Source organism: Paramisgurnus dabryanus, chromosome 11 (assembly GCF_030506205.2).
Source record: "Paramisgurnus dabryanus chromosome 11, PD_genome_1.1, whole genome shotgun sequence".
In the NCBI taxonomy this organism is placed as follows: domain Eukaryota; kingdom Metazoa; phylum Chordata; class Actinopteri; order Cypriniformes; family Cobitidae; genus Paramisgurnus; species Paramisgurnus dabryanus.
The window spans coordinates 8,566,172-8,589,927 of record NC_133347.1 but is presented as its reverse complement, the minus strand read 5'-3'; the positions used below and the strand labels follow the sequence as shown (position 1 = coordinate 8,589,927).

Genomic DNA, 23,756 nt, shown 5'->3' with positions numbered 1-23,756 from the left:
CAGGAAAAATATTTTTGACGTATGGGTTGTAAAATTAGAAATGTATAACCCTGAAATACATTTTAAAATATATGTTGATACATGAAGGATAAAACTAAATTAAGAAAAATGGACATTGTCACTTTAGTATAGTGGCAGCGTAGCACGGGAATTTTAATAAAAACCAGGAAATGGCCTAATTTATAATTTTGTGCTTTATGGGGGTCCCTCTTATAGGAGGTCCCGGCAAAAAAACCCCCCTTAACCCACCCACCCCCACACCTATTCGAACACTCAGGTGTACATGTCTGCACCTAAATGTACATATTAGGACTTTTAAACATTTGTATAACTGTGTGTGACTTTCATAAACACTTATTTATTTTGGTTTAACAAAACCTGTCTATCAACATTTTACATTTTATTTATAGTTGAGTGTCCAAACTGCTCAAGATTTGGTAAGATATTGTAAAATCTGTTTACAATAGTAGTAACACAACAATTCTAGTATGTAATTTGTTCTATTTATTTTTTCCCTATATTTGGCCTCAAATCCCTCAATTATAATATGATCGATGGGCTTTTTTGCCAAGTATGCTCAAGCACACAAGGAATTTGTTTTTGTTAAAGAAGCCTGCACACGAGACAGATATCAAACATAAAATAAAATAAATAAAAATGTCTTAAATAATACATGGCAGATCTGAAAATTGCGCCTCACGTGACGCCTTACGTCTCACGTGATCATGTCCGTACTTCCTCTCACAGCGTCCGCTTGCACTGTTGTCACAGCAACCAAGTTTAAAATCATGGGTGGACTGACACCGCCCAAGAAGCCCTCGACCTCACAAACACGACAAAAAGCGCTTAAATGCACGGTCGAGTTGAAAATCCAAGCTGTAAGTACATCAGCCCGAGTCCTTTTCCTCAACGACTACAAATATATGTTTGCTTTTGTTACGAGAGAAGTTTTTCGTGTTAGCACACTGTTAGCAACAAGTGGCTAGTATCAGAGCTTTTGCGAGCAGAGACCGTTAAATAAAGCCTCATTTGCAATGAAAATATAAGCAAAACTCAGCGATGTTTAGCCAGACTGCTAGCATCTATCAATGAATGGGAGCCATACAGTGTCTGTTACATGCAAAGCTTTTGGCTTTGATCGACTTCATCAGGAATATGCGTTAGTTTACTGTATTTTACTGTAGACTTCTTGTCTACAGAAAGAAAACCATCACTACATAAACCAAGGTTCACATTTGTACAATAAAACATTATGTGACAATGAAATATTCCTATACATTGGCTGTAACGTTAGATATTAGCATTCTTGCATGCATTTCGTAAAGGTGTATCATAAGGTGACATATCATGAAAATCTGACTTTCTACTATCCAACCACGTAACTGCCATATATTGCAGAGATCAGCTCATTTGCATTTTAAAGGACACACCCCAAAACAGCACATTTTGCTCATTCCTACAAAGTGCAAATTTTAACATGCTTCTAAAAGTTACACAATGCACCTCTAACTTTAGGTGTCCCTATGGGTAGGAAGACCCTAAACCAATGACAAAAAATTAACACATACTGTGAGGTCGTCGCACATTACCTGCGTTCTGGCTGTGTCTGGGCCCAAAGTTGTCCTGATACACCAAACAGACCCACTAGGGATGTAACGGTATCAAAAATTCACGGTACGGTAGTATTTCGGTAGGATGCCCACGGTGCGGTAATTATTGAAACATTTACAAGAAGGAAAAAACATATGAAGACTTGGAAAAACTGCCATAAGTGTACATTTAACAAGACTGAACATTACAATGTACAAAGTGTAGTTTAGTGTAGTGTTTACAATTTTCATAAAAAGGACAAAAATAATTAGACCATGTAATAAAATAAAAAATAAAGTTTCAGTTTAGTTTGTCAACTTTAAACAACTCCCAATCAGTCAGGTTTTAAGAATTGAGTCACTCCCTCAATTGACCTAGTTTTTATTATTATTATTAATGCTAATGCTTGATACTCCTATGAAAGCAACAGTTGTGATTGTAGAATCAAGAAAAGATTATGGGTTTTAAGCGGGTCAATTCCTGAAAACAAAAACAACCCAGTAAAAATGAAAATAGCAGCTTACTTATTGTAGCCTGATTGTAGCTGGACTTAGAGCTGAGGTCAGCTCACTCAATGCAGGGGCGCGTTTCCCAATCGGAAGTCTGCAGCCTCCATTGGTTGCATTTGCAGGCTGCATACGTCATGAAGACCGTCTTATTTCAGAATATTAATATTTTTCAAGTTGACAATTATTCTTATTTAATCGTATATTGTTGTAACACACTAACATGACTTGCGAATGTAATACTCAGTTAACTTAAATACACCAGGCATGTAATGACGGATGCAGCCTGCATATGCGATCTAAGGAGGCTGCTTTCTAATTGAGAAACAGCACATACTCTCCTCATTCACGGATTTACTCACACTCGTTTTTTGTATGTCCATCACATTTTGTCCTTTCTCGTTTCTTGTCACAGCTAACGCGAACTTATTCCACACATCAGATTAAAAATCCGCGTTTCTTTTGCTTCCGCCATTGTCGCTCCACTTGTAGAGAGGCATCAGAGTGGCACGTGTGGGATTATGGGAATTGTAGTTCCCGCGTCCCTCCACTCGCTGCACTTGGCCGGAAAAAAACTACACGTGTTGCCCGGAAGACCTAATATTTTACCGAATCACGTGACCACGGTTGTACCGAAATTTTTTATACCGCAATACCACAAAATGTATAATACCGTTACATCCCTAAACGCCACCAAAGTAGGACGTCCAATCGGCACCTGCGTGAGATGAGATAACTTTCAGTACCATCAGATGGCCGTAGTCGGTATTCTTTACTCAAAACAGGAAACTGGAAGAGCTAATTACTGCTGTGATACAAAACATAAACAAATGACCAATTCCACACCAATCTCTCTAACCTTAAATGGATATATCTGTAATGTCTTATAGAGGTCGACCGATAGTGGATTTTACTGATACCGATAACTAGGTTGGTCCGTACTTGCCGATAACAAATTAATCGACCAATAGTTTTTAAAATGGAAGCATAAAATATGCAGCTTAGCCGGCTAAATCATGAATAAAAGTAACCAGCTGTAGGGCTGGGTATCGATTCAGATGTTCCGGATCGATTCGATTTCAATTCATAAGCTATCGGATTGATTCGATTCTCGGTTCGATTCCTATTCTCGCACCGATTTTTATTCTCGATTCAACTCAATGAATATAGATTTAATAAAAATACTTTATTTATAAAAAAAAAACAGTGAACATAAGTTTACAAGTGGGTAATTAATAAAAAGAAATTAAGAGCCACCAACCTGTATATTACACTTTTTTAATTTGGGTACACTTGGATACATTAACTCTTTCACCAGCGCCAGCGTTTTTCATGATTTTCACCAAAGTTTAATGCCTTCCAGAAAATGTTCTTGTTTAAATATATAAACATACAATATACCAAATGAAAGAACAGACCCTCTGCTTTCAAACAAAAAAAACCGTTTCATCCTACCTTCAGTGGTTCTTTTGTAATCAGCTTTTGAATATGGGTAGGTTTCTGCAAAAACACCACATTTTGAGCAAAAAGCAGAGATAATTCCATTTTTGTGACGGACTTTTCATAGAGATCCCATTCAGAGCGATCTTTAAAACAGACACGGACATGCAACCATTTGCCATAGGGCAATACTTCCGGGTTTAAAAAGTTGCGGAAGGATAATAGCGGTATTGCGGAAAGACAGAAAATCTCGTCATTGGCGGGGAAGCGTTTTCTCTTAATTGACGAGATATCTCGTCAATGGCGATGAAAGGGTTAAAACAGAACCCATCTCTAATTTTCAAATGCATACAATTATGTTAAATACAAAAAAATTTTGGTGCAAGATGAAAAATGTATGCTGAAAAAAGTCAAAACAGTCGCATTCCTTGATCAAACAGAATCAGGTTATTTCGTAAAAAAATCTATTTGTGGCCTTTGTGAATCGATTTTTAATCGACCACGTTTTAAAAAACGATTAATCGAAAAATTGATTTGATTTTTTGCACAGTCCTCCTAACCAGCTGGATATAAACTAATGCAAATGGATGGTGATAATCATGACATTAAACATTTGGGTTGGATTTATCTGCGTGTATTTTTGTTTGAGGTACTACTAATATTTATGTTGTGTCAGCCTTGACGACTTAGGTTCCTGCTGTTGTTTCTCTGCTTATGCGGCATCTAGTCAACAACATTTTTTCATGATAAGAAGCAATAAACGCAACTCGGAAAAACTATCACATGGATTTTTTCCGTTAGCCGATCGTTCCACCAATGAACTATTGGTGCCGATTAATAGGCAAAACCGATTAATCGGTCTACCTCTAATGTCTTATGAGCCTTTTCTTTTCAAAATATTCACATATTAGAATGACACATGCAAAAAAATGAGATCAGCGTTCTGTACATTTGTTTGCTTGCTTTATACCTTCCATTTTTCTTCCTGTGCACTGGTTGGCTACACCGAACAGTTAATCAAAATTATCAGAGACGAACGCCAGAGCCAGTTTAACATGCTCAGTGTTTCCCACAGATCTGAAATTTACTTGTGGTGGTAGCTGGTGAAAAGGGCAATCATTATTATCCACCAACAAAAAATGGTCTACTATACATGTAACAAAGAACTAATAATGTGTGACACAACACAATACTTTGATTTATTAAACATTAATATTAATTTCACATTATAGTTCATTAATCTAACCACCCCAAACTTTTTTTGCCATAAACAAAGCTGACACTGTTTGTCAAAGCACCACGAAAACACTTTATGTTTTTGGACTGATATATGAAGCAATTTGATGACCCCTTTTATCAAACTCAATTATATACAATACTATGTATATAGCCCAGGGGTGTCAAACATGCGGCCCGCGGGCCGGATACGGCCCGCAAAGGTGTCCAATCCGGCCCGCGTGATGATTTATACAGTATTATTAAATATTAAATACATATTTTAAAAACCCTTTTAGGCGGGTGTCTAGTTCGTTTTTAATATGAGAGACTTGCGGAAAGCAGCAAAACGCGGAACATAGAGTAAACACGGTGCCCAAAAATCTTGCCGTTTTATTGTTACCGCTAAAGATCCACTGATTCCGGTGATCCACTTTGTGTTTTCTCGCCCGCTCCGCAGCATCTCTGTGTCCACTCTCTGCCTGGAGAGCGAAGACGACAGTTTCCAAAGTTCGTTGCATTAACAGGTAGATTCATTACATTATCAGTTGTTAAACCGCGGAATTAGTCATTTGTAAGTATGTTTATGTATTTCTTCCGGTAATGATTTGCTGTCAGTGTTCTAAAAGTGCTAACAACTTAGCAAGCTAACAAAAAAAAAATATCCACATTCTTATTAACGTTACAATGCTTGTCTAATCTATTTAATGTTCCCGATCAGATCTAAGTTAATATAAACACTAAATTCGCTGTTGTTGGCACTCTTTGTAGACAAAAAATACAAAAAATACCAATGCCTTCACAAAATAACGACAGAGAACGGAAAGAGAGGCTTTTAGCAGCAATTCAACATTGCAAACATGGATTCAAAGCTCCATCAAGCCAGCAGGTAAATCATATTGAATATTTAGCAGATTGTCACACTTTAATTCTTATTATATTTCCCATTATAATCACTTGTCTAGGTTGATGCTAGAAATATAATACATCATATTTATAATACTTTATTAAAACCATAATAATAGTACCACCCCCCATAGTGCCATTTTTGGTTTGGGCCACTGCCCCATCTAGCATTTTCTAAATTACTGTTCTCATTACAAATATATTCCAAAGAAAAGTGAATGGTTTATAAATAATTTTGGCATTAAGGCAAAAGAAGTTAAATTAAAGCTTTTCAACCTATAAGGCCAGTGGGTTTTGTTCAGATGTAAATTTGTGTGTATAATATACAGTATGAGTGTGACCTTATGAAATGTAGTTTTCACAGAGCTGTGTGTTTCTCTGGTTTTCTTGCTAAACAAACTAATTAATTGGTTTGTTAAGTTAATTTTAACACAATTATCAGCACACTAAGGTTTAAAAAAATTATCCGGCCCGCACTTCATGGCGTTATTTACCATCCGGCCCACAGCCTAAAATGAGTTTGACACCCCTGATATAGCCTATATAGACAGTGCAGGTCTATAGATTATAAATGTGACTGATGTTATAATGTTAATAACTTCTATAGGCACTTTTACTGCTTCTGCTTTCTATTTCTCTTTTGCCGATTAAAAAAAGCTTAATCCACTAATTATTTCAGATTTAAAAGTCTACTTGCTGTCCCGATGACAGACTTTACATTACAGCTTTGCGTTTTTTATATCCTGAGTCAGCTAGAGCTTTGCTCATTCAGTATTAGCACTGCTTTTTCCTACAATCTCTGTGCAAACTGTTTAGATTTTAGTAAAGATATTGTCTATTAATAGTAATATTATAAAAAAATGGGATAAAGAAAATGAAGCGGCGCGTGGTCGTGACAAGAGCCAGTTGCTATCGCCATAGAAACCGGAGGCACGCTAAAACAGCACTCGAGCTTTAGCGCGGTAGCGCTCACGGCCGTTCTCCGATCGACTCGGGTTTTACACACAATATTAATCAGACTTGGGACCCGAAGTAATGAACTAGGACCGACCCGGACCCATCTGACCATTTAAAATATAAACCCGGAACCGTACGGGTCCCGCGTCCTCAGTGAAGAAAGACCTCTAATGGTAAAACTCTGCTCAAGTTCAGAAACATGAAAGGATACAATGTGACACTGAGGTTGCTTCGCGTCGCGCCCAATTCATTGAGAAACAGAGAGCATGTGAACGGACACTCAACCAGAGAGACACAACGTGCTTGCACGCAAAATGAAGCCAACTTAGATGCTATAAACACATATGCACATAAGCATATGCGACCATTTTGGTCGCAGTGTAGTTCCCTGGCTGCTCCGTATGTGCTGCTGCAGTTGATCCAGTTTGCCGCGCTGGATGATGAGTTTATGACGCGTGCATCATCTTCACGGTCACCCGACCCCCACCTCTCTCTCGCGCTCTCTCTCTCGCGCTCTCTCTTTCGCGCGCTCTCTCTCTCTCTCTCCAAAACACGGGTCATCCAGTCGAGTTCAGAAAATACGGAAATTCGTAAAGTGATTTTTTTTTACCTGGGCGGGTCGCAATTTACCTGGGCGCAGCGCCCAAGTAGAGCCTATGTATGGGAAACACTGATGCTGAATCGGACAAAAAAAGTGCATGTGACTTACTTTAGCCAACAATGCGGAACACACCAAAAAACTAAGTCTGACGGTAACCAAAACCTGCCCTACAGCCGACTGTCTGCTTTTAAAGTGTCCTATGGGTGGGGAGACACCAAACCGATGCAAACAAAGTAGCACATACTGTGAGGTGGTCTCACATTGTCTACATGCTGGCCAAAGGTTGCCCTCACCAAAGTTGCCCTGACAAACCAAACAGACACTACCCAATTCCGTTCTGCACCTGCGTGACATAACAGAACTTTTATTACCAGCAGGTGGCAGTAGTCGATATTTGTTATTGAATTGTTATTTTTGTGAGAACCAATTACTGTAAAAAAGATGGACGACGCAATGTCGCTTCCTTCCATTGTAATTGATTGAACCCAAAAATGTCCAACCATGAGCACTGCCATGTTACGTAAAAACGTCAGTTTGGAGACAGGGTATGCGCAGAAGGAATCGTCTGTGGAGCCGCGGTATCAAACTTCCTCCCAAACGCTTGCGCGCCAAATTCAACCACCCCAATCATAACAACATGACCCGTTTCTATGGCATCAAATTACTAGCTTAAATGAAATTGATCACAAAAATAAACAGTTGAACATATATCAGCGTGAAAAAGAGCCAGCGGCTTTACTTTTCAAAATGTATGATGAGGCACACCAGGTGAGAACTATTACTTTAATGTTTTACCCCTCTACAGATCACTTGTCCAGGGGTGGTGTTACAATCCCAAGAGGACATTTATCTGAGTGTTCGAATTATGGGCCAGTACCAAAAGTCCAAGTGCGTTCCTCCAACGTTCCCTCTCCGGATGCATGAGAAAATGTTGTTCGTGAAGGTGCGATTGTACCGACTTTATTGAAACGCCTTTGATTGATTCCAACATAACATATATACCATCTCACATTGTCTGTCTTTACCTTTTTCATTTCTCATTTATTTCAACAGACCTTTGTGGGAGTGGTTGACCCAGGTGTTATAGCTGAGCATCTAGAAAGTATGAATCCTTCGAGCTATCTTCAGTTTGTCTTGTGTTCTTTCATAACCTCAGATCAATAAACTTATATTATGTCTGTTCTCTCCACGGTAGATGATACAACCTCTTTAGAGCTCATTCAACTTGTTCCTCCAGGTAAGATCTCGCATTCGTTTCGGCAGTAATACTGACAGATACATCAGACTGTAGATTGACTTCTCCAACATATTGCTGTAACTAAAAATATTACATTTGAGATTGCTACAGCAATTTCAGAAATTATCCAACATCCCCTGGGAATAAATATATTATTGGAGCGAGTACTTTAATTACAGTATGCATAAATCTGAGGTCTCACGGGCTGAAATTTCTTTGTGTGGATACTGACACTTGCACATTTCTGCTGTGTTATTGCTTTCAAAAGACAGAAAAACACTTTATTACCTAGTGCTGTCAGAAAAGGACAACATTTAACATTTCATCATATGTTTTTCATTTTACTGTAAAGAGGGTGAAATCCTGGCCACGTTTGAAGACAACACCCGGGAATTTCTGTATCCAGGCACGCGTCTCACACCCAGAACCCCTGGTCCAGAGAGAGAGATTCTGATGAAGAGATCTGTCTCTTTTCAGGTGCGTGTCTTTTCCTTTCAGCGTTTTTGTCATATCTCTGATGCATCTTAAAAGCCAGAACCATTTTCCTGCTATTTGCTTGAAGACGTAGATTGTTTTGGTAAATTGATCTGCCAAGAGTGTTATTATCTGCGTTGGCCCTCTGTCTTTTCATCATTTTAAAAAGTTCTGCAATGTTTTTTGCTTCATACTATCTCTCATTTCTTATTCCCTTAGGGAATCTCTCCCAAAGTGGAGTTTTCAACGACGTCCATTATTGAGGAGTGTGAAGTGAAACATGGTCAGCCTGCCATGTCCGTGAGTCTCTGGGCTTTTGTGATTCTTATTATATCGCAGTGAATGCGTCATGCTATTAGCTCTGTTACAAAACCTTGAGAACTGCTTTGCTGCCTACAGCCTACAAAGGCGTCTGCCTTTTAAGATTGCACATACACTACTGCAAGGACACTTGAAAAAATGTTCTTCATGATCTTGATGAAAAATCTTTTTATCTGAAGGTTTTTGCTTAAATGTTTGGAATTACGTTCGTAGAAAAAAATATAATTGCACCAACATATTAATTTCTTTTACCAGAAAACTATTTTTTTTTATTAAAAGATTAAAATTTGAAATGGATGATTTAGACTGAATAATGAATAAAGCAGTACAAGCCAAAAATTGTAGGAAACTCCTTCAATACTGTTTAAAAACATCTCAAGGTGACCCCTCAAGAAAAGCTGATGGATTAAGTAAGGGATAATGTAGAGGCAGCCGGTAGTTATTGGGAAATAAGCCCCGACAGTGTGATCAGGACCCGACGCGAAGCGGAGGGTCTTGTATCACACTGAAGGGGCTTATTTCCCAATAACTACCGGCTGCCTCTACATTATCCCGCTTATTACACGGCTACTTGCCACATAAGAAAAAAAACTGGACATGAATATGAATTTGAAACATTTTATTAGCATATTTGTTTTAAATTAACATTTTTATCCTTCCGCGAAACTTTGCACAGATGCATAAAATGATCGTAATACCTTATTAAGATCCTCTGCTTCATACTTGTCTCCATTTTTTCTCTTTTAGCCAGTCTTTGAGAAGTTTTAATGCCCATTCTGTATTTTTTTGTGTGTTGGCTTCGTAGCTGTCATGCTCTATTTTGTCAAGTTCAGTCTCAGTAAGCTCTCTGTGTCTTGTCGTGGTTGTCGAGTGTTTGTCACAAGATGGCGCCAAACAGACAGTAATCTTTATTGATCTTTATTGGCGCGGAGCGATTTTACTCGTACAAGTAGTCCGGCTATGCGTTATTATTTTGGAGCGGTTATTATTTGAAAAGAACGAACCTGCAAATGTCTCAACTGACCAATCAGAATCAAGAATTCCGGAGAGCCGTGTAATAAATTGTAATAAGTATATTTCTGCAAACTCTAGGTGACTACGCTAAACATGATTATAATCTTCAGAATACAATTTTTATTTATTTTGAGTGCTTTTGGTTGTGCAGTGTTCAAAATAATTTAGTATGTTTGATAGGCACAGTTTAATTCTGTCTCTCAATGAAAAATCTTTGTTTATTGTATTCGTACATACTCAGGGGTGCACATAACTGGTACGCAGGTGCGCATACCTGATTAAATAAAAAAATGCACACCAGACACTGCTCTAAAATGCACTTTTGCGCAACAAGGTTGCTGGAATTTTTTACATAGTTATGTAATTTACTGTTAAATAAGAGATTTTTCTGTGCATCGTTTGCATGTGTTATTAAAAGTGTTAATATTATTAAAGTGTTAATTATTGTGTTAATATTAACGTGATGTTAGCAACGATGCAACAGTCACTGGCCCGATTGGCCAATTTAAATATTTAAGCACGAAAAGACACAAAACAAATCTCAATACGTTACTCATGCCCTGTTTGATAAGTTTTGTTTGTGCGCACCTCTTAAGTGCGAGCCTGATCCGCATCTCAAGGCTTCAGACAGCACGCTAGTACACGCAAATTGACGCAAAAAAGACAACGCGCGAGTGCCAACTGAATTTGCAATCTTGTTATATTGTTTTTGTTTGTGCTCATAATTTGAACAATAATGTTTTATTACTGATAATGTTTTATTACTGACATTTACTTGTCTTTAACAATATTTGAAACTTAAATGAGGCTAGTAGTGATTTATAAAGGTCATATGAGTTAAAATCAATAACAAGGCACATTTTAATTTATTTCATGTACATCATCGTCTACCTTGCTTAAACCAAGAAATATGGCAAAGAGAGTAGTTAGTCAGGAGATGATAATGACAGCATGTAGTAGGGATGCACCGATACTGGTATCGGGTATCGGCCTCGATACCACATTTTCTAAAGTACTCGTTAAAAGTCCCCCGATACCTGGAATCGATACCACGAAATGTCTATGTTTGAGCGGCGTGCAAGGGGTTAATGCCTCTTGTGTTGTCCAAAGAGGCAGAGTTTACAACAAACTGGAAAACTAGTCCTTTGTTTTTTTTTTTGTTAAATTATATGACTAAAGCTGTTACCTGTAAATTTAAATCATGTTTTTTTTTATTAAGTACTCGGTATCGGCAAGTACTGAAATGCAAGTACTCCTACTCGTATTCCAAAAAAGTGGTATCGGTGCATCCCTAGCATGTAGGATGTCTGCAATGAAATAAGCAACATATCCAGGTGCTTCTTTGAGAACCAGGCCAAAAAAGTTATGTGCATCCCTGTAAATACTTCTAATATAGTTGTGAGCTTGCGGTTTAAAATTTTTCTTATGCAAGTTGACTGTTTACGAGTAGTTTCATTGGTGACAGTTTAGCTGGCTAGTAGACACCAAGTTTTTAGTTCTTGTTTTTGAAAACCCACTCCTGCACCACCCATCACTGTCTTATGCACTATTTCTATATACATTTTCCATACAAATAATTACATATAAATACTTAGTTTCTTCTCAGATCTTCTAATCTCTACCAAGATCAAGACATTGTTTCTCAGGCCAGTGTTGATTAGTTGGGCTCAAATGATCCAATTCCTTTCTTCCATCAGATGTTTTCAAACCCCTCTGTGTTCATTTAGACCATCGCTGATCGAGTCCTTGCATCCTTTACGTCAAGTTTCTCAGGCCCTTGTTAGGCCGTCTGTGTTGACCGTCTCGTCGGGCCCGTTTCATGTGCAAGCCCTGCCTTTGTGGATCGGACTTGACACGGCTTTCCGTAAAGCAGGCTTCTGCGTGATTTGCATGCGTTTGAACAGAGCTTGTTTCTTGTTTAATAAGCGACTCATGGAGCTGGCTTTGTTGTTTCAAGGACATCCGGCTTTATCTCCCATTACCAACACCAGCCGAGCCACTAATCACATCAGACAAGCGCGACTCCTGCTTTAAAACGGCCTCTTTGTCCGTCCTGCCGTCTAAAGAGAAAGAAAGGAGAGAGAGAGAGAGACGACTAAAAGGGAAAAAAGCCACTTAGTTTAATTTCATTAAATCTCTACTCTTCAAACAGCAATCGCTATCAGGATTTACTTTTTTCTTTCTCTGCTTTTTAAAAAATGACTTAATATGCCGGGATGTTCCAATTAGCATTTAAATTATCGTTGTTTTTATACATCCATGTAATGCCATTATCATATTAGGTTGAGACCAGCCATCAAATGCAATTAACATTTTTAAAAACCTATTTACCCAGGCAGCGCCTGCAGGAACAGAGTTATTGGGGCTCAGAATTATGTTAGCTGAGATTAGAGTTATTGAAGTCATTTGCCTGCAAAGGTGAGATTGGAACATTGAGTAAGGTTTACATCAGGTACATGTGTACATAAGAAGGAAATTGGTGGATTAGCTGCAGATGAACAGAAAGAGTTTTTAGTATCACTGCAACCCTATGCTCTTCTCTTCAGGGTTGCTTTCTACACTTTTTTTTTTTTTGGTTTTTTAAAATTTGATAATTGAAAGAAACAACTTCAAACATCAAGAGGACATGCATTTGTATTAGTAGTGCCACTATGTTTTGCCTATAGCCCCAAATAAAATACCTATAAGGAAGTCTGTAAAATACCAACATTGAAATTTAGACATTCTAAATTTGAAATATAAATTTTAGACTTTTTATTTGTGTCCTACCACTTGGGTTAAATGGATTAAATTATTTAATTTGGTTAAATTAATAAAACAATTGTTTATATTTGACCCAGCAATGAGTTAAAACAACCCATCATAGATTAGATTATAACAGGTTGGGTTCGTCCATTTTTGACCCAACACTGGGTATAACCAATAACTCTGAATTTTTTATATTGGCACAGCATTGCACTAGCAACACCAAGGTCATGGGTTTGATTCCTAGGGAATGCACAAATTGTATAGCATAATGCATTGCTAGTTGCTTTTGATAGCATCTAAATGAAAATGTAATCTGTCAGAAACCATCTCTCTTCATTGTTTTCTCGAGATCACAACTTTTAATCGCCTTTGTGGTTTTCTGTTTATTTGATTGTGATGTATTGTCTTTGCAGTTCCCTTTGATGCCACTAGTGGCAAATTATTTTATAACTTATCTTAAAGAGTTCACCTCATCTTTCAATTTCAAAAATATTATAACCACATGAGCAGTGTTGGGGGTAACGCATTACAAATAACGTGCATTGTGTAAAAATAATTTTCTGACGTAACGAGAAAAGTAACGCATTACTTTATAAATGTACACATTAATATTTGAGTTACTTTTTCAAGTTGCTTTTTTAGTTTAATTAATTCGATTTAAAAAAAGTTTTACTGAATTAAACTAAAGTAGTCACATTATGCACTCTATGTGTGGGAACAGTTTGAGTCAGAAACTGAGATGGCAGGCCAGAGCTCAACATTTTTGTGATGAAATATGCAATTTCTGAATGCAAAACTTTTCAGTCATAAAAAACCATCAAGGCCTGAAAGAGATCACGCCTCAGCCAAGAAAAACTAATGCAAAAGTAACTAAATAGTAACGTAAGCATTACTTTACATGAAAAGTAACTAAGTAACGCAATTAGTTACTTTTTTTGGGAGTAACTTAATACTGTAATGCATTACTTTTAAAAGTAACTTTCCCCAACACTGCACATTAGACACCTATTATGCTACGTGCACACCGCCAGCGACTAGCAATGGCAGAGAAACGCGACCTCATTCATTTCAGTGGCGACTTCCGGCCATGTGATTTTTGTAGAGAGAAATTGGGCGTGTCCAGCAATGCCGCAAAGTTGAGAAAAGTTCAGATTTGTGCAAATGACGAGCCACTTTCAGGAGCGACTACCAATGGGAGTGAAGCAGGGGAGTTCACGTCATCTATCTGTCGTCAGTTACTGAGAGGATTGCTTCTCATTTGGGTCCACACCGCCAACTTTGATGCTGTGTCAATTGTGTCAATCTTTCAATGACATTGTTAGGAGGTGTTCCTAATTCTGGTTTTCCTAGTAATAATTATAAACAAATGAGTAACCGTCCTTTCAGTAAATCACTGGTTCAATCTCATTGGAAGTCTCTCCTGAAAGTCGCTCATCATTTGCAAAAATTATTTTTCACATCGCTGGACACGCCCCATACAGCCACTAATGGTCACTGTTGCTCGTTGCGGAAATCGTAAGCTCTCCATTAAAATTAATGGGATCTTTTCGCTTTGTTGCTGCGTGTCGCTTGTAATGTAAACGAAGCATTTTTCAGCTCGTCACATTTGCTATAATTTCCATGTACTGGTCACATTCTGTATTAAGTTTACATATGTTTTCCTTCCTGTCCAGTTATGTGGCCCTTCTTCCAAAAAAACGTGTCATGTGAGAACGAGCCCTGCAGTTACAAAGAAGAGGAAGGCAAAAACAGCATCATCACCATGTGGTTATGCTAAACCAACGGTGGCGTCCCAAACCCGTTCACCCTCACCGTACACAAACCGCAGGATGTGTCAGCTGTCTGAGGAAGCCAGGCAACGACTCGGACACCTTAAACTAGGACCCTACACCTTTAAGAAAGAGACGGTGCCTCAGGCTCCATTTGTGGTTGGTAATATTGTTGGGCGGATCAGAATATTAACTTAGGAAACTATAACAACGTTTGTGAAACCCTTTACATTTGTGAAGTTTTAATTTTTCTTTAATGCCAAAAATCATTAAGTAAAGATCATGTTCCATGAAGGTATTTTGTAAAATTCCTACAGTAAATATATATATAAAAATATATATAATATGTAATGCAAATTATGAATTAATTTTTTTAAAAGACTTTATTTGAAAAACGTAAAAAGCGATTTTCTTGATAATTAGATTTTTGCAGCCTCAGATTTTTAAAAACAATCTCAGCCAAATCTTATCCAGTACATCAATGAAAAGCTTATTTATTCAGTTTTAGATTATAAATAAATATAAAAAATTGACTCTTATGACTGGTTTTGTGGTCCAGGGTCACATTTTTTATTTAATAGTTTTCTTTGATTAGTAAACAATGAGGTCAAACGTTTGCCCTGGTTAGTTACATATAGAATAAATTGCATATCTAAATTGCATGTCTAAATGTTATGTTTCTATTATAGTGTATATATATGCGCATGTTTGATGGGTACAATATTTTCATTTCTCTGAGTTTGATTACAGCAGACAGACGGACTTGTTAAAATCCTCCTTTATTTCATGTTTTCTAAAGCAACAGTACGTCCTGGGGTGCAAATATCAAAGCTGTCATGTTAGAAATGGCAGCTTTTGATTTTGTGTCTGATATCATCGTGGCATTTCCTGTCACAGGCTTTTTATAAAAGGGTGTAGCCTTTTCAAAGGAAATCCCTAAGGCTACAATTAACCCAAGTATTTAAGAGTCAGGGCGTGATTAACAAATACTCCCCTCTTCATTTCGGCAGATTAGCCTGCTTAGTTTATCAGTGTGTGTGTGTTTAAATTCGGCACGCTTGTTTTCCGTGGATAGTAAATATCTCATTTCATTAGCCGGCGTGGTCACTTTACTTTTTAAATGAAGTGGCTCTGGCCTAATGAAGTTGGAAAGTTAAATTGATACCCAGACACCTGAAAGAAGTTTTGAATAAAAACTTCTTTTAGAAGTTCCTCTCCTTACTTTAACCTTCTAGAAAGTGATTAATTCTGAAATGAAAGACAAATTCATTTGAATAATCAATGCCCCATGTGTCAATAGAGTCCTGCTGCACCTGCTAAAGCAGAGACATGAGTGATTGTTTGTCTTTTAAGGGGCAAGGTAGTTGATTGCATTTATTGTTTTTTTTTTTGCAGGTTCCCCGAAGTCCAAATTCTTCGTTGATGGAGTCGCCCACACGTCCTGCATCGCTGCTTTCTAATAAAAGAAGCCCCCTCCACCTGCGATCACCGAGCCGTACTGCAGACCTCACAGGTCACTATTATATATTTATTTAAGTATCTGGATGAAAATCTAGCGATTTTAATATTAAAGGTGTCATTTCTGTAACCTGTAATCATTATGGGAGACATTATGAAGGCTGGATTTACAATTGAAGAGTTCAGATGCAAAAAAGTGTTTTTGACAAAAAAGTGTGTTTTCTTGTAAATGAGAATTTTTGATCAGGCTCTTATGTCATATTTACTTAAATGGCAAGGCAATGAAAAGGTTATTAGTCAGTAATTGCAGTGCCTTATCTTTTACAAATATCACTTTATTGAAATGTCATTTTATTGATATTTTACAAATTTGACTCTTTCAGTGCAAACCCCTCTAAGTGCATGCAAGCTTTTTGACAAAAATCTCCACTTTTAATAAAGTCACCAGTCACTGTTTACTGTCCTTTCTGAATAAATGTAAAATTATTTAAAAAAGTCAGTCAATATTCTGATATATTCAGTAAACCTGACGTACGTGTGCCATCGTTCATCCATTTTTTGCTCTGTGCACTTCGCTGAAAAATTGGCATTTATTGGATTTTGCCCAAACAATGTATATCTGAATGGTTTGAGGCCAGTATTAAATGAACATATCCTGAAAATCTGACTTTTTCCATGTTAAAGTGCTTTAATTTGGTCTTCAGTGCTTATATCAACCTAGAAAATGTGAAAAAGAACAACCCAGTACATTAGTTTTGGTAAACCATTCTCTGCAAGCATGTGAAAAAATAGCTCATTGAAATTTGGCTCCCATTGTGATGTCAGAAGGGGATAATAACGCATCTTAATCTGTACTATTCAACCGCGGCACTGCCATTTAGTGCAGAGATCAAATAATTTGCATTTAAAAGGACACACCCAAAACGGCACATTTTTGCTCACACCTGCAAAGTGGAAATTTTAACATGTTATAATAAATTATCTATGGGGTAGTTTGAGCTAAAACTTCACAAACGTACTCTGGGGACACCAAAGATTTATTTTACATTTTTTTAAAGTCTTGTCCCCCTTAGCAGATGAACATATAAGACGTGCCAAGCGTATTCGGTCAATATCATTATCTCATTGTTGAGGGAGGTGGCTTTTAGCAGCTTTTGCATCTGAGCACTTCTAGTATTTACTCATAAAACTCCTCTTGATGTTTAGATCCCTCTCTGCTTGGAAGTTTCCGATCAAAGCCCACCCAGGTAAGTTGAAAAGCAAGTGGTTTGTTGCATTGTGGCTTTAGAGTAACTTTCAAGAGTTAATATTGGTGCAAGTTGCCTATTCTTAACCAGGTTTTTTTCACTATTACTTTTGGGCGGGAAACCGTGCAGGCAAGCAGTGGTACCCAAAATAAATCCCCAAAAAATAATTCCAGCCCTGTGTCCAACACGCTCCGAGGACAAAGTCCAGTCCTGACCCGCTCCTCCCTTAAAGAACGGTAAGTGTAAGATTCATTTTCCTAAAAGTCACATCAGCATTATTGCATAATTGTGTTTAATTATTTCTTCCATAATGTGCAATGAAACTTAGGTAGTCTGGAAAGCCTTTTAAGAATTATACAGCCCTTAGAGTTGAGATTGTAAACATAAAGATTAAAAAAGACACATTTAAATTTTTTCAATTTATCTGTTTAGGTGTTTTTAGCATCATATTATGTTTGTATTATTTGCCCTTATATTTGTATCTTAGATGTTTTTGCTTCATAAAAATGCAGGACAGTTTTATAATGCCATTGTGCTTATTAACAGCTACAACAAAGGTCCACATTGACTTATTATACAACGTTGTAAATAAACACCAGCTATTTTTTAACAGGCGACCTCATAATTGTCCCAGATAATTGAGTCATCAGGGTTTAGTGGATCAAGGCCCTTATAAATTTGTGTTTAATATTATTTACTAAACACCAGGGAGTATTTGAGTTCAGATGCAAAACCCTTTAAGTACGTCTGACATGTTTTCTTGTAAAACATTTTTAATTTGGCTCTTATGTTTAGGTTCAGTAATTTCAGTAACTGATATGGCTCTTATTCACAAATTTTACTCGGGTCATTTCAGTGGTTCTTAAAAAATGAACTGTCTTTCACTGCAAAACCCACTTAAGTGCATGCAAGCTTTTTTGTCAAAAGAATCCACTTTTAAAAAAATCTTTGAACAAGTTTTTTTATGTTTTAAAATAAGTTTGTATTTAGTTAGTTATTTAATGCTATGAAAATGGTGGTGTCACATCATGATTAAAAGCTGTGATTACCACATTCCGCATATGTGGGTGATTCTCGCGAAATAAGACTTATAAGGTGTCATGAAACATTCTGATAAAAAAGTAAATGCAAAGTAAGAGTATAAAAATAGGAAGCATACAGTTACAAACATCTTTTCATGTACTATTTTGTACTAAATAACATCATACAAACCAATTTTTTTGTTTTTTCCACATTTAAGGGGAAAATTTTCATTACCGAAACATGTCAATGACTGGATTTGGGTTCTTTGACATGGAAATATTTATAATTTAAAAAATCTAAAAAATAAAAAGCTTCAGTGTATGTTATCCTATAAACATTTACAGTAAAGAAACATGTGGTATTTGGTGATCATTGGTAAATGTAGAGACAATAATAAGAAATATAAATGTGTCCAAGACCAATTTTCTCATCCTCCGCAACAATTTTCAATCATTGTTTAAGCCCTCAAGGAACTAACATTTTCAAAAAATAAAAATAGTTGGAAGGGACATAATTGACTGTGACACACAAGATGGCTACCAGGTAAGTAGTTATTTTTTTTCTCTCCAGATAAAGAAAATACATTTTGTTTGTCATACCTAGACAACTTTTTAAGTTCTCATTACCGAAACATGAGTAATGTAATATCATGTTGCGGTAATGATAATTTTTGATAATGATAATCTGAAAAATGCAAATAATTCTATAGGAAAAAATGTAAATCCTCTAAAATTAATGGTTATAGTAAATTCAGACCTTAATCTTTTATGTGCAAAAAAGGCTTCAAGGGCTTTTTTAAAAAAACTGATGCTGGACACCTTCCAAATCTGGATTTCGTGAGAATCACTCATGTACCGAGAGCATTCAGTTTCAATTTTGATGTAAATTGCGTTTGGCAACTTTTGCGTCTGAGCTCCTCATTTGTACTTTAAGTTCTATTTATTTTTGTCATTAGGAATGCTGATTTATTTCCTTTAGGGATAATATTTGTTTTATTTGTCGTATGTCATGCCCATAGTGTAAAAGCTTTACCATAAATCTTTACTTTATTACATGCATTTGTATTGAACTTACAAAATTGCAGCAAGCAAAAAAATGAAGGTGCAACACCACGGCCTGTTTCCTATGAATTTCCAATTTCATAATATTGACTAAATGTGTGGCTCACAAAAACAGAGCTTGGTAAACAAAGCGTCCATTTCACAAATCTATATTGCGATCACACGCAACAGACAAGATGAATTTACTGCCTCACCTTCAAATGACAGAATCTGATGTTTGGTCATGTTTGTTCATTACTTATGAGAGAGAAAAAAAGCTGCTGTGAAAACAAGGGAAAATGGTATTGATTGGGTTTCAGCGAGATCTAATGCGTTTGACCCGATGCACAGTTTAATAAATTCAGAGAGAGCCTTGTCATTGATCTAAACGCCGGCTGCAAAAACCAGCAAATGTTTGTTTGTTTGCCAGTTTTTCCACCGCTGCCTCTTTTCCTCAGGAGCAAGAGCAAACATTTAAAATCAATAGACAATCTAAGACTTGAGAGTAAATAGTGGGAAATGTGTGATACTATTCTGTCAATTGAAAGCATGACTGGAGTCAGAGGCCTGGAGATTAAGGCGCGCTCCGCAGATTCCCACAATGGGAAAGCGGGCACGTCTTTTTGAGGGCGTGAAGGAAACGACGGCTTTTGAACTTCCGTCTGCTCGTCTGTGCAAAACCATTTAAAGCATTACCTTTGTTACTAAAGATGCCTTTTGTAAAAATCTTTCCTTTTTCTCTTTACAGACAACTTAAAGTAATATTATATTGCTAGTTTGTTCACGTGCCGGTTTAATATTCTGATCACCAGGACATATCTACAACGTACGCATAAATTCCTCATCCCGGCTGGCTTTCTTTTGGTCTCTTGTGGCATATTTAAATGCGTAAAATGAAAATATCAGCATTTGCTATAGGGCTGGAGATAAATGTCTTTGTCTGTGTGTGTTTGTGATTTAACTTCATGATTTAACTGGTTTGAAATTTACAACAAATCATCTGTAGGTCCCCAGATGATAGCGGTCCACTCTAAGGGCAACAGCACAGACTAGTGGTCAGAATTGGTATTACACCTCTGTGGTATTTACTTTAAAATCAGACTTTTATGGGTTTTTTCAGGAGATTATTTAATAACTTTTATTTGTTTTATTTTTCTGTATATTAACATGATTTTAAGCAGGCTTATTTTCTGTTTCTTTTAGGTTTCAAAGTCCTACAAGTCCTTCACAGGAGATCCACAAGCGGGTGCAGAGAATCTTAAACATCCACGGGCCGCACCGCAAGCTTACTTTTGTACGTAACGTTCCCCCATGCAAAGTCAAAATGAGCTTTTGTATAGTGTAAGCAGCGCATGAAAACGAACACAGGGAGCACACATACTGATAAATAATGTATACCTTAATGTATACATAATGCACTGTAATGGATGAAAGTGTCTGCCAAATGCGTTAATGTAAATGACACTTAAGTGTACTTGAAACCTTATCCATTGATTCTGTCAGATGGTCTCTATTCACATCCATTGTGTCAGGATGTGCCACCACTATTTCTAGGAAGTGAACGAGGTAATCGCCTTACGTGCCTATTCTTTGTCATGAATCGCTTGTGTACTTGAATCGTGAGCAGTTCAAAAGCATCATCACCCACGTTGCATTTCACCGCAACAGCCTGATGTGAAAGCAAAGAAGTCTAATTACTCTAAAGCTTCCCCAAATCCCCCCTTAGAGAAAAAAAGCAAAAGGTTTTTCGTGGGAGGTATGACGGCTGTCGGTACAGGCTCATATCTTTTCAGATGGTTGAGTGAGGGAGGAAAGATGACACTGTGACACCGCTGTGTGGCTAAAGCCCAACTCAAGTAAGGGAATGTGTAAGACAGAGTTTGAGATATTCATCAGCAACACAAGTTTCTGTGTTTTTGAACACAGGTGTTAATAGTAATAGGTTGGGTGCATTTAAACTAAAGTGTACACTGTGTGTTTGTCAGGATGAAGCAAATGCAAAGGAAGAGCTCGGGCAGAGCATACATGAGCCCATCCATGGTGACTTAGTATTTGACATACAGCCACCACAGGACAGGTAAAAACCCCATAGACTCTTTTGGAATTTTAATTTAATCAACTTTCCTTCAGGTTAAATATACACTATATGTGTGGTGGTATTATTATTATTATTATGTGTGGTATAAGATTCAGATAAAATTAATAATGTTTATTTGGCCATTATTATTTATATTTATTAGCCCACATCAGATCTGCTCCAAACCTTGTAAATTTTTTAACTAAGATTGGCATTCAATATCCTGTGATGATGTTCCTCGGGTCTTCCATCTCAAGTTTCCAGTTACAAGTTCCCAGTTACAAGTGGATTTTTGAATTTTGAATCATCAGAAGTTGTTACAAAAGTAATGAGTAACTGACCATTTTTGAAGTTCCCAGTTACAAGTGGATTGTTGAATTTTAAATCATCAGCAATTGTGACAAAAGTAATTAGTAACTGACCATTTTTGAAGTTACAAGTTCCCAGTTACAAGTGGATTTTTTAATTTTAAATCATCAGCAGTTGTGACAAAAGTAATGAGTAACTGACCATTTTTGAAGTTACGAGTTCCGAGTTCCCAGTTACGAGATCCCAGTTACGAGATCCCAGTTACGAGTTCCCAGTTACGAGTTCCCAGTTACGAGTTCCCAGTTACGAGTTCCTAGTTACAAGTTCAAAAATGGTCAGTTACTCATTACTTTTGTCACAACTGCTGATGATTTAAAATTAAAAAATCCACTCGTAACTGGGAACTCGTAACTGGGAACTCGTAACTTCAAAAATGGTCAGTTACTCATTTCTGTTGTCACAATTGCTGATGATTTAAAATTAAAAAATCCACTTGTAACTGGGAACTTGTAACTTCAAAAATGGTCAGTTACTCATTACTGTTGTCACAATTGCTGATGATTTAAAATTCAAAAATCCACTTGTAACTGGAAACTCAAAAATGGTCAGTTACTCATTACTTTTGTCACAATTGCTGATGATTTAAAATTCAAAAATCCACTTGTAACTGGGAACTTGTAACTGGGAAATTGTAACTGGGAACTCGTAACTTCAAAAATGGTCAGTTACTCATTACTTTTGTCACAATTGCTGATGATTTAAAATTAAAAAAATCCACTTGTAACTGGGAACTTGTAACTGGGAACTTGTAACTGGGAAATCGTAACTGGGAACTCATAACTGGGAACTCGTAACTTCAAAAATGGTCAGTTACTCATTACTTTTGTCACAATTGCTGATGATTTAAAATTAAAAAATCCACTTGTAACTGGGAACTTGTAACTTCAAAAATGGTCAGTTACTCATTACTGTTGTCACAATTGCTGATGATTTAAAAATCAACTTGTAACTGGGAACTTGTAACTGGGAACTCGTAACTTTAAAAATGGTCAGTTACTCCCAGTTACAAGTTCCCACTTACAAGTTCCCAGTTACAAGTTGATTTTTAAATCATCAGCAATTGTGACAACAGTAATGAGTAACTGACCATTTTTGAAGTTACGAGTTCCAAGTTACGAGTTCCCAGTTACAAGTTGATTTTTAAATCATCAGCAATTGTGACAACAGTAATGAGTAACTGACCATTTTTGAAGTTACAAGTTCCCAGTTACAAGTGGATTTTTTAATTTTAAATCATCAGCAATTGTGACTAAAGTAACTAGACAATTTTTGATGTAATCAGTTACAAGTAATCACAAAATAACTAGACATATTGAGCAAGTTACAGGCATGTTTGTTTCAAGTATGAAAATTACCAGGTGTGAACCATGACACGTATGAAGTCACAAAATAATGTCAATTTGCTCTAGACACCACTGCACTTCGATATACGCAATAATTCATGCATTCAGTTTGTCATTCAGTAAACATTATGTAACACATTCCTTGCTGCAGGATAACTCCTGGAGTGCCATCGGTTCATTTAGACGACAGAACATTTTGGACTAACAGGGCAGCTGCATATACAGGAAAACCACACAGAGCCGTGTTTGAAGAAAGTTTAAGCAGGATCTACAAGAACCTCTACAAAAATGCTTCACAATCCAAGACAATGGACAAATCTGAATACAACAACCATGATTGCTGAGGATAAACACTGATAAACATTTGCATATCTAAAAATCTGTACCGTTTGCCTTGAATTATGTGTGTGACACTTGAACT

The 23,756-nt window shown here is 36.9% G+C and overlaps 1 protein-coding gene across 1 annotated transcript; it reads left to right on the top strand.

Moving 5' to 3' along the window:
* Positions 1 to 758: 758 nt before the first annotated feature.
* On the top strand, positions 759 to 23,685 carry spata6 (spermatogenesis associated 6). The gene is made up of 13 exons (XM_065248473.2): positions 759 to 878; positions 8,021 to 8,158; positions 8,269 to 8,317; positions 8,411 to 8,452; positions 8,805 to 8,929; positions 9,146 to 9,226; positions 14,683 to 14,937; positions 16,174 to 16,291; positions 17,443 to 17,483; positions 17,613 to 17,719; positions 20,750 to 20,840; positions 21,532 to 21,623; positions 23,487 to 23,685. Exons 1-13 carry the CDS (start codon positions 789 to 791, stop codon positions 23,677 to 23,679), a joined length of 1,422 nt encoding a protein of 473 aa, XP_065104545.1. The 5' UTR covers positions 759 to 788; the 3' UTR covers positions 23,680 to 23,685.
* Positions 23,686 to 23,756: the final 71 nt, after the last annotated feature.

Excerpts from the sequence above, each read along its gene's own strand:
- spata6 (XM_065248473.2), top strand. The coding sequence starts at position 789 with ATGGGTGGACTGACACCGCCCAAGAAGCCCTCGACCTCACAAACACGA. Across the intron at positions 8,930-9,145 it reads AGAGATCTGTCTCTTTTCAG|GGAATCTCTCCCAAAGTGGA; the intron begins GTGCGTGTCTTT and ends TTATTCCCTTAG. Across the intron at positions 14,938-16,173 it reads TGCCTCAGGCTCCATTTGTG|GTTCCCCGAAGTCCAAATTC; the intron begins GTTGGTAATATT and ends TTTTTTTTGCAG.